General features: G+C 45.7%; 1 protein-coding gene across 2 annotated transcripts; it reads right to left on the bottom strand.

Moving 5' to 3' along the window:
- Positions 1-354: 354 nt before the first annotated feature.
- Positions 355-10935, bottom strand: LOC133396726 (oxygen-regulated protein 1-like). Of its 2 annotated transcripts, none has more exons than XM_061666857.1 (4): positions 10842-10935; positions 7484-8126; positions 7006-7162; positions 355-6722 (listed from the first exon to the last, which is right to left on the bottom strand). In XM_061666857.1, the coding sequence occupies exons 2-4, from the start codon at positions 8111-8113 to the stop codon at positions 1681-1683; spliced, it is 5829 nt and encodes a 1942-aa protein (XP_061522841.1). In that variant the 5' UTR covers positions 8114-8126; positions 10842-10935; the 3' UTR covers positions 355-1680. The 2 variants fall into 2 exon arrangements, with proteins under 2 accessions (XP_061522841.1, XP_061522840.1); XM_061666856.1 differs by lacking the exon at positions 10842-10935 and adding an exon at positions 9819-10308.
- Positions 10936-11438: the final 503 nt, after the last annotated feature.

The following is an 11438-nucleotide window of genomic DNA, read 5'->3' as shown; positions in this document are numbered from 1 at the left end:
CCTGTGCCTGCTCACTTTTTTTTTTTTTTTTTTGAACAGGGATGCAACAAGAACCCAATTAGCAGCGACACGTCATGTTGTAAATACTTATTTTAAGTATATTAAGTGTACTGGCATGTTTTCTTTTTCTTTTTTTAGTGCATTCTTCTACGCTCCTGTCACAACACAGTCCGGCTCGATGCTAGCGAAAACAAGCTTGGAACAACAGAAAAACGCTTCCTCAAGCAGGGAGAGGTGATAGCGATCTTGTCAGGATGAGAAACAACCAAGGTATCCCTTCAGGACAAGCACTCACTGCTGCGTCTTGATTATTTGCATGTGGTAGTGACAGTGGTGTTGACACATGAGCAGACATTTGAAAATGTTTGTTTTTTTTATTATTATTATTCCTCCACAAGAGTTTAAAGACACAAAGTCGTCACAGCTGCCACATTTTCAACTATTGAAACTGCTCTTTTGAGAACACAACTTTAGCTAGAAACAATCTGATGATCTAATGACACCAATAACACAGGTTACACACACACGGATAATCAGGCCAAATTTGAGGATTATCCTTCCCTTGCGATCAAAGGCCAACTTGTTGGATGTGTCTAATGATTATCGTGTGGTGCATTAAAATAAATGTTTCCTCCCCGATCAACTCGGAAAACGATCAAAGCCGATCATCGTAAATGTTAAACCTGTTCATTATTTACAATGGCAATCCTTATACGTGTGGTCAACACCGAGTTGGGCCAATTAGGAGCGACGCGGGACATGGTTCTGTGTGTGGTTATCTGGAGTACAACGCCCAAGATAAAAGCAGTAAGTACACACTTGGTGATTCTCACATTTTTAAAATGGGTTAAGATGTGAAAAATCGACGTATGTACTCTGCTTTACAAAGTATGACGTACGAAAACATACTGTATAGTGTGACCCGAACCATGGGTCAAATCATAGCTGCACCTCGTCGCCTGACATCTGACATCTGCTGGGACTTGATCTCTCCTAAGTGCTTTAAAACCAGATTACGCTGGATCTTCCCAGAGCTTCTTTCCTCTCGACAGGCAAAAACCATAAACAGAAACAAAACAAAACACCTATATTTACATGAGTTGCACTGATAGCTCTGAATATTGACAATAGGGGTGTAACGCTAAGTAAAGAAAAATCCTTGTTGGGTGTGTACCTTGGTTTTAAGGTGAAAGTTCTGTTCACATTTTGTACAGCAAGTGAACTAAAGGGAACACCTTTAAAAAAAAATTTAAAAAATCGAACCGCTCGCAGTCAATTCTCCCATTAATGAAAAATTCTCCAATATATGCAAAAAATAATAATAATTATTAAATATTTTCTTCTAAGGAAAGTGCAACATCAGCAGTTCTTTTTAGGAAACAAACGATGAAGAGTTTGAACAGTTAAAATTTGTAGTGCCAAAAGCATGTCGCTAAGCCATGATGTCCACAAGTCAGAGGCTGAGCTACATGTTCGTTTACGTGGCTAATTACACTTCCCATCCCATACCTAATATGTTCCTTGTGGGAATTTTAATATCGAACCATACAATCTGAATACATGTACCATTACACCTTTAATACACCAACTTAAAACTTTAAGGAAGTCATTTTTCATGCCAAGGCTATGGCAACATTAAAAAAATGTAGGCACCAAAGATGATATTCATGGGTAATCTCTTCACAAGATGGGACAGTTTTCGCCACAAAAGTTGTATAACAGATCTAACACGTCAGGCTCCTGGAGGCTTTGGCTCACCACACCGTGTCCTTTCTTGGGTTGCGCCACCACCACCACCTCACCATCCGCCGGGAGCTCCACCAATGGGTGCACTTTGTTGTCCGGCATCCCGACAGCAGAACCGTTTCTCTCGGGCCTCGTTTTAGCGGCGCTCTCCAGTTTTGCTTCCAGGACGCTCGGTTCGTCCTGACACACCTCTGAGTCGCTGGTGTGGGGCAAAGAGAAATAGGTGCACCTTTTGGACTTTTTATGGTCTTCCGGCTCGGATGCGGTACTAAAAAGGGAGTAAGGCGTGTCCTCTTGCGTGTCCTCGCAGTTGTCTTCATCTTGGGCGGAGTTGACCAGGTTTTTGTTGATTCCAGTCGGGTCGGAAATGGATTTCCGGATCAGCGCGTTCTCTCTGATGAGCCATCGTCCCTCGTCGATGGGAACGCTGTCCCGAGGCCCGACTTGTGCGTTGAAAGCGATGCAGCGGGTTGCCTCTGTCAAGGTGTCCAGAGCATTGGTTGAGTTAAAGTAAGACAACTCTGACGCCGCTTTGCATCGGGCCGTGTGAAAGGGCGTGAAAATGTTGGAGTGCTTCTTTTTAGTTCCGGGTGCCAAAGGAAGCCTCTCGATGGCATCGCTCTTCCCGTAAAGCCTTTCGATGGTTCTCCTTACGAAGCCTTTGCTTATGGACTTCCGCACCGGATCTTCTTCACCACTCGACTGCTCGCTCGACATTCGGGATTGATATCCGCCGCTCACCGACATATCAGATGGTGACTCTGTTTTCAGGCTCTGCTTTGTATTTTCTGCGGAACTCTTCGCCAGGAACATTTCCCTTATAGACTTGACCCTGTTGCCTTCAGGCTCCACGGTTACCACACCGCTGCAATCATAGCTGAAGGATAGCGAGGACTGTGGGGCAGATAGGCTGCACTGCTGAAATGTTTCCATGGAGTCTTCGGATACAAGCGAGACGTTTTTGACATGTTTGTTGTACCTTGTCTTCTGGGCATCAGCAACCTGCTTTTCCAGAAGACTCACCCTCACCGCTACAGGCTGTGACGTTTCTTCGTCAGACAGATCTTTGGCAACTGCGACTTTGTCACATTTCGTGTCCGTCACGGCGGCTTGACATTCCGTTAAATAGCCGTGTTCCTCCTCTGAGCATGACGCTTTCTCATAGAAGCTCAACTCTTCCTCAGTGGAGCTTCGAATTTGCTCGTATTCGAGCGCTGACGACTCTGTGTGGTCGTCACAACCGCTCTGGTCATTGCCGCTGTCATCAATGGCTGGATCCTGAGGATTGCCTCTCTCTGGATTGGAGTCACAAATGAGTCTTTCATCCCCCAAAATGTCCTGCATCTCGTTTCTAATTTCTTCCTCATTCTCCTCTTTGTCAGGGCCAGATTGACTTTCCTCCGCAATACGGTTCAATCCCTTCTCTTCAACTTCCGGCTGAGCTTTATCCAGTCTCTGCACTTTGCCTTCAGTCTCTGGTTGGTGTTTTTCTGGACTTGCCTTCCGGCTGGGATCGAGTTCCACATAGCAGTCTTCTCCTGGTGGTTTGTCCTCACATTCCTCTTCTGAGCTTTGTACCTCAGTAGAATGCAAAACATGGTAAGAGTTCATTTTCTGCTGTGCTTCGTCATCATGAGCCAACTCATCGTGTTCCTCCATCCCATAACTGCAGCCCTCAGAATCAGCCTTCAGCTTCTTGGGACTCGCGCTGACAGACCCAGCCGAGAGAGACATTAGTTCTTCTTTAAGTGCATTGGGTATGTCAAGCCCTTCAATTATATCATCAATGGCCTGTTCCTCTTGATGTGTGTCCCCGAGCTCCTGGAAGTCCCTCCAGCTGTCCAGGAGCTGCCTCGAGGCAGACTCCTGTAAAGCCGACACACTGTCTTCCAACCGGCGGGCGTCCTCCATGCTAGCAATTTCCCTCAGAGAGTCGATCATTCTCAAAGCCTCAGCACAGCTCACATCATTCGCCCTCACTTGGTCCACGTTGAGGATGGCGATGCTGTCCTTCAAGGCCACGATGGACAAGAACGCCAGGAGGACTTTGGACGAGGAGCCAAATGTCGAGGCCACGTGGGACGAGAAGTCTGGCACTCTGTTGAACTTTTCCAAGCACGATGGACGTTTGACTTGAGTGATTTGCCTGATGGACTTGATGGAGTAGCATACATTTTCAAAGACAGGTTGCATGTTTGCCTGGTTGACGATGTTTGACGGCTGTGCTTGTACTTTTGTGTCAGTCATGGATTTCTCTTGATCTTGCTTTTGGAGCTCATCAGTCTGATTAGCAGTTTCATCTGTACATACTGGCTCTTTTATGGCCTGGAGACTGTTCAGCTGCTTTCTTTGGGGTGGGGTTTTTCTTATTGTATCGGCAGACTCTGAATCTGACGAAAAATTCCTGGAGAGCATCTTTCCTTTGGACTTGCGTCTGACCGGAGCCGATGCCAGGTCCGTTGATTGGGAATGTGTGTTCTGTTTGCTTTGCTCGGATTTGGACAGCGTCTGCCTTTTCTTTGGCAAGGGAGTTACATTTGGAGACATTTTCTTGTCTGCAGGATGGCGCTGTAACGATTGGGACCTTTTGGGAAGCTCAGAAGCCGAATTTTTGGATTGTGATTTTGGACTGGCGATGGTTTTTGGTGATGATACCACCTTTGTCCTGGGCAACGGGATATTTGGAGATGTTGGAACCTCACTTGATGGCATACTGACTGAGGGCAACTGCTCTTCTGAGATTAGACTATTTGGAGACAAAGAAGAGCTACCTTTTGGACCTAAGAGTGATTGCTCTTTCTCTTCATTGTTACATACGGTAAATTTGTCCATACAAGACTTTCTGAGGGACATTTTCCTTTCCAGAGACACATTACTGACCAAAGGTGCCTTTTTGATCGACATAGATCTTGATAATGTTTCTTCCTCCTTTGGAACCTCAGCCTCCAGCAGTTGAGTCATTCTCATGACATGCTGGGCATGCGGTAAAGCCTGGGCAGATGGCGGGTGATTATCTGATGTTTGACTGCTCCCTGCTGGCTGCACGCACCTTGGGTTGCAGGCCACGTGATATTCAGGATTGGATTTTTCCAGCATTTTCTCTTCAGGCGGAGTCGGTAGAGCTAGATCTGTTGAAAGAACATGAAAACGCTCCTGTAGTTTTGCGTGGTTTTCGGTTTCGCTGGCAGGTGGTGTCTCTTTGTTGGTTTTAGGGTGAGCGTTTATTCCTTCTCTATTGATCTGATGGTTTGATGGAGCCATCTTGTTTTCCAAGGACAGGATTCTGTATCTGACAGAAGTCCCCCGCACATCCTCAGGTGATGTTTGCGTAGTTAATTCTCTGATATTCTCTCCATCAGCGGCAGGGATAAGTCCCTGATTTTCTATCCTGTTGGTCTTTCTTTGGCAGTCAGCAGGTTGGTTAATATGCGATTTCTTCAGCCAGTTCCGGACATATTCATTAGCAACAGAGCTGGAGGAGTCAAAAGCAGGCAGGGACATTTGCTCGCTAACATCATGATGCTTGTCTCTATTCACCGACGTCTGCCGGGTCAGCTCTCCCTGTGCCTCACTTACATTGGGATTCTGAAGTGTGTTTTGTTGCATTTTATCTGGTAGCTTTGTGCTCTTTGCTACAGCACTCCCCACCGTGCTCTTGGTCATCCTCCTTTTGAGCTTGGTCGGGCTTTTCGATGGTTTGAATTTATTTCCGTAAATCCTCCTGATGAACCCGGCACTGGAGAACGGTGTTACTTTCTTGCGTTTCTTCACGTTTACTGATACATTTTCTCTCTGCCTTTTACCAGGCGATAGAAGACGTCTAATGCCTTTGTTGCTTACTTTGGGGATCCTTCTGGACTTGGGTCGAGGTTGATTTTCTTTGCCTATGGTGGGCTTGGCTACCCGTTGCCTCATCTTTACTCTGCTAAGCTTAGGAGAATGGAAGTCTGCTGTTACTGGCTTGTTCCCAGCCTTCCAGATGCTAACAGACTCAGAGGCTGTTGAGGGTCCCCAGGGCTCATGTTCAAATTCGTCATTTGTGCGTAGATGTCCCTTTTCTGAATTAGCGGGCCTATAAAATGAACCCACATTAGCATTGTAATTATCCTGGCAAGTTTGCTGTTCATAGATATGCAAGACGGTTTCCGTGATCTCCTCCCCGCTGGATTCCATATGCATGATTTCAGCCGATTTATATAATGAGCCATTTGTGTTGCTCATGCTGTTAGTCTCCATAGAGCTGAGCCTTCTTGGTTTGGGGATCGGTCTAGTGCTGCTCTGCTTGACCATGCAGTACTGCTCCGTCAGGGCTCCGTTTTCTGTTTCTTCGCTGTAAGAGTAAGATCCAATGGATCTAATGCTCTCTCTTGAAGCTTGCTTATTTCTGATTTGTTTATGTCCTGGGGTTGGTGCTCTCCTAGGAGACGTCGCCTGGATTTTAACAGCTTCCTCTTCGTAGCTGCTTTGACTCAAAACCCCATTGCCCAGCGATGGCGGCCCCTCGTCGTGGTCGTCTTTGGATTCATTCTTGTTAATGGTGTCATTGAAGGAGATGGGGTCTTGTGAATCCGGTGTGGTGGCACAGACATCCTGCTCTGACTCTGGCTCTGGCTCGGGCAAACAGGCCATGTTGTTAAGATGATTGTCCACGCTGGAGCGGGTCAGGGTGGTCGTCCAATGGAGGGTCTCCTCCTCCTTGACGGTCAAGCGCACCCTCATCTCCACTGTCATGCTGCCATCCTGGTTCACCCGGAAGGACTTTTCAATGTCATCCTCGTCAGGCAGCATGCAGTCCTGCTCTCCGCCGTCTGTTTCGGCGACGACTCCAGACTCATACTCCAAAGAGTTGGAGGGGTGGCTTGGCAGGTCGCACGAGCTTTCCATGAGGGAGTTGTGAATCTTGTTCACAATGTAGCGCTCTGATGACGTCGAGAATTTTCTTGATTTGGACCCGTACGATTGTGACTTCTTTTTGCCTTCTCGACCAAGAAGCAGTGTAAATAAAGTCCAAAGATTTCATGCAGCAGCGTAGGATGAGGAGTATACCCAGGAGGTATGAAGGAGGAAGAGAGAAAAACAATTAGAAAGATGGTCTCTCTATGAGTAGTGAGCCTCACAGACGTCTTATGTAGGTCATCTACAGTGTTATACGTGATATCATCGCGTCAGCACTTTCTCAGGCTTTATCCTGTGATACTAGGTAGATTACATGGGTCACATGACCCAAGGCCCCCCTGGATTGAAGCGAATGGGGCTTACGGTTCAGAGCCTTCAGTCTCCTGCCGCTCATCTGGTTGTCGGACGGCCTCCTGGACCCTGGTGACTTCTGGGTGTTGTAGTTTGCCGGCCTGAATGTCTCTTTGCCCGCTGCCACCACCACGCCAGAGCACAAGATCAAGCTAGGGAGCCCTTCCACCTTTGACAAACAAAACACAAATGTCACTTTCAGGAAGCATAACACAGCAAGACCGATTTCATTGAGAAGTTTCCCTTGGAGCCATGACTGGAAATATCGTTGTGAATGTCACTGGGATCTTCTCAGTTGAAAGCAGATCCCTGACTAGTAGCCTTACATGGCAGTATCCCAGAATTCAGTGCAAGGGATTAGGGTGAGCGCTAAAGATGTTTAATACTTTCCTCTTATGGCCCGGCCATTTACAGTGCAGCGCTAAATCCCATATGGGTCAGTCGTCCTGCCACCCAAAGGGTAAACATGAAAAGTTATGGATGCACTTACGCGTCTGCCGTCAGCCGTGTGTAGCTTCACCACGTGGAACTGCATCATCTCTGAAATATATTCCAGAATCCACTCAAAAGTCGTCGCACTCCTCTTTTGGAGCACCACCGTGTGTTTGACCGTAGGGTCTCCATTCCGAAAGACCACCAGTCTCTTTGGCGTGTGCACAAGCACGGGTTCCTGCCGCCCAGGGAAGGCCCTGGGCCGCTGCAAGGTCCGGCGGCGGGAGCTCGCAGGCCTGGCGTGGTACCAGGGTGCCAGCTTCTTCCTAGCCAGTGCCAGGTTGATGGGTTTTACCTTCCTGCTGTCAGAGCAAATGTAGGACTTTCCATCCTCTAGCTCGTCCAGTGTGTTAATGGCATGAACCCCACGGGGGGTGGTGATGTTCCTCACCCCGAATGGCAGGGGCACCTTCTTGGACAGGCTGTCCAGGAGGGCATCAAATGTTTTGAAGGTGCGGTTGTTGACGACCATGCGCAGGCCGCTGAACTGAGGATCGCCGCTCTTGTAGAAGCACACCCGCTTGGATGGAATTGGGTTGGTGACGCTCGCATGACGGAGGGTGCCGATGGTGCGCAGACTCCCTGACGACTGGTCAGGGGGGAACCTGCGAAGGTCCAACTCGTTCATCTCTGATGATTGGCTGTGAGGGGGGGAGAAGACAGTTTGATATTCTGCAGTTGCATTTATTTGAATTTGTCCAAATGGTTTCTGCTGTGTATTACATTAGTTTCTTAGGAACAGCGATAATCATGAGGATTATTCACTTGTCTTTCATCGAAAATTGCAAATATGTGATTTATTTTTATTCTTTTTAATTGTGTTTGTCGATAACAATGATCAAGTCATACAGAACAAGCTCCATACTGAAAAACTGTTTTTTGTGTGTTTGTTTACTGCTACCACTACCACCAACTTAAGATGTGTCACTTTCAGCCATGACATAAGCACAGGGTTAAAAATACCTGTGAACGTGTGGCCACAGGAGACCAACAATGTGATTTTAGGTCTGGACGGTTCAAAATAATATTTGACGGTTGATCAACACTTCCCAATAGGTTAACAAACGTTGCGCTGGAGGACAACTTAATGATGTGCAGGCACGTGACTTGCATCAGGCCAACATATGTTGTTTACTTGAGTCACAGCCATCAAGTGACAACTTGATCGGACTTCTGGGAAAGACGCCAACACAAATGTGATTTCCTGCTTACTGGTTACTAACCCCAGCAGGATGTTGAGAGAAAGAAAAAAAAAACAGAAGCATAAAACTTGCAGAGTATAGTTACTTCAGTAAAACTACCAATTATTGAGGCATAGGGGCCATTCTTCTAGCAGATTGTTGTCTTTTTGGGGGGAGTCAGGGCTCACCATGCCTAAAAACGCATCAGTTTTGGCAAGCCTATGCCTCCTGGTGAAAATATATGTATTTAAATACAACCAAATACAAATACGACCCCTCTCAACTCACTCAGTAGCGCCCCATTTTCACTAGTCGACATAACGTTCGGCTGACGTGTCCATCGTAACACGATTCACGAACAAATTCTCAAGGAAGTCACCCATTTCGATTTGAAGCAGCCATTTTGGGTGAATTCCAGGGCTGGAACTTTGATAAGCTCTTTCTCCGGAATTCGCCCGAATGAGCCTTGATCGAAGGCTCAGGTAATCCTCGACAGATGGGCAACGCTAAAATGTGAGACTTTTTTCCAAGCCCATCTAATATGGACAGAGCGTGAAAAAGCGGCTGCGAGGGCCCGCTCGTCACTGCTCGCAGCTTTATTTGACTTTAGGATTGAAGCTAAATATATACGCCGTGCTTAACAAACGTATTAGACCACCTGGCAAGTGCTTAAACGTGGATTCTTAATTTACCATTTTGAAAAGGAATAAGGCATTTCAAACCACCAAAACTTTTGTGGGGTTTTATTCTGTTTAGGAATGCAAGTAAATAACTAGAATTTAACATAAATAATCACGTGTTACTATTTGTCTGGACTTTTTTTTTTTTTTCTAAAAGTGCGTTTGAGAATTCTTAGCAATTACAAAATAGATCATTTAACCTTAGAAATATCATTTGGGTCGGAAAAAACGTCTAACCCTAACGACAAATCTGAAAATTCACGGGTAATTTTAGCATTTAAAAAAAGATTATCGCCCTTCTTCATCGTTGTGTATGAGAAATTGCATATGAAATTACTATCTTGTTCAATCAAAGCTAATGGGAATTATCTTGACTTTTCCAATGGAATTTAAGAGATTCTGATCATGATTCTCTGTGGCTTTGGAGTCCAAATCATACCACAACGTCCCGTGAAATGAATCCAAAACTCACCTAGGTGGTCATGCTGAAACTCCCGACTTGTTATTTCCTTCTTTTTGAGGCTGTAAACACCACCGTGCTCTACATCCCGACTTCTGCACGAGTCGCTTCCACGGTAACTGTTTATTTCGGGCTGCACCATCGCGGCTAATTTGCTTAATCTTTTCTCAGCGCTAATCCCTCGATGCTAGTGCAACACACTGGGCAATCGTCTTCGTGTTTATGCAGTAGGTTTCGCCCACAAACCCACGTGGATGGTAAACGTTGATGTACAAGTCTTTGTGGTCATATTTTTTCCAGTAGCACCTTCAAAAAAAACAAACAAACAAAATGACAGGTGGCGAGGATGCTAACGTTGCTAACGAGTGTGTGGTTTTATTAGTGCGGGGTGGGTTTAATCTCATTGAGAAGCTCTTATGATAATAAGGATTAAAGGGTTCTTCACTCGCAAGACCCTCAGGGACTAAATGAGAACAGTGAAGCCTTGCGATTCGGGCAAGCTCTGACACCAATAGCGAAATCAGCCAGGAATTTACCACCCCCTCAATAAACGTTTAGAATTACTACCAACATTCATAGTTTTAACCCAAACTTTTTTAAAGTTTGGGTTAAAAAAAAAACAACACTTTTTAAAGTCACTTATTTGAGTAAGGATGAGATCGTGGGAAGGTAGTACGGAAAGATGGAAGGTAATGAGGGTGGTATGAAAGGATGGAAGGAACAAAAAAGGAAGGAAAGGAAGGTACGGAAGAAGGATGAAGGAAGGGATGAAAGATGCAGCTGGGAAGGAAACAAGGATGGTTTGAAAGGAAAGAAGGGAGGAAGTAGGGAGGAGTCACGGATGGAAGGAAAGATGAAGTCGGAAGAATAAATGGATGCAAGGAAGGACAAGGATGGGATGAAATGAAAGGAAGCAAGTAATACTTTCAAAAATGTCTATTTCAACACCGACATTCGCGCCAAGATTCGTTTCCGATCGGGCAATAATATTAATACAATTTCATGTGTGAACGACTAGCGTGTCTGCCATCCAACCTCCAAATGAACTTGCCCGCCGTTGTTTCTCCCGTTTCTCCCGAGACAATTAAAGCCGGGGCCCGCAACTGTGAAGCGCTTAGCCGCTCAGCTGTACGCCTAACCTACTCAATTATCGCACGTTGCGTAACGGCCGGCCAAAAGTGAGCCGTGCTTTTTTTTTGTGCCACGGGAGCCGTGACCTCATGCCACGAGCAATGGAATTTACCAACTCGCTCAGGGGTGGGCACACTGTGGCCCGCGGCCCACATAAGGCCCGCTCTGGTCTTCAAATTGACATGATCAAGAGGACTGTCATGTTTGCGGTCTTTATTTCGATCTTTTTCCGAAAATTGGTTCATTAAAATATAGGGTTGTTTTGTGTGGGGTTTTTTTTAACCTAAAATTGGTTTGTTAAAATGTTTTTTTAAATTTCATTATTTATTTTACATTTTTTTAACCCCAAAAATTCTTGAATAAGCAGGGATATACCGCCAATACGCCAAAAAAGATATAAATATGTATTTTCTTAAACCCTCTAAGAGTCGAGTCCGGAGGTGCCACTATAGTTTAAAAAAAAAAATTTACATATGCCTTTAACATGTTTTATTTGGTTAA

This window comes from Phycodurus eques, chromosome 21, assembly GCF_024500275.1.
Source record: "Phycodurus eques isolate BA_2022a chromosome 21, UOR_Pequ_1.1, whole genome shotgun sequence".
Taxonomy (NCBI): Eukaryota; Metazoa; Chordata; class Actinopteri; order Syngnathiformes; family Syngnathidae; genus Phycodurus; species Phycodurus eques.
This window is presented reverse-complemented; position numbering and strand designations above follow the sequence as displayed.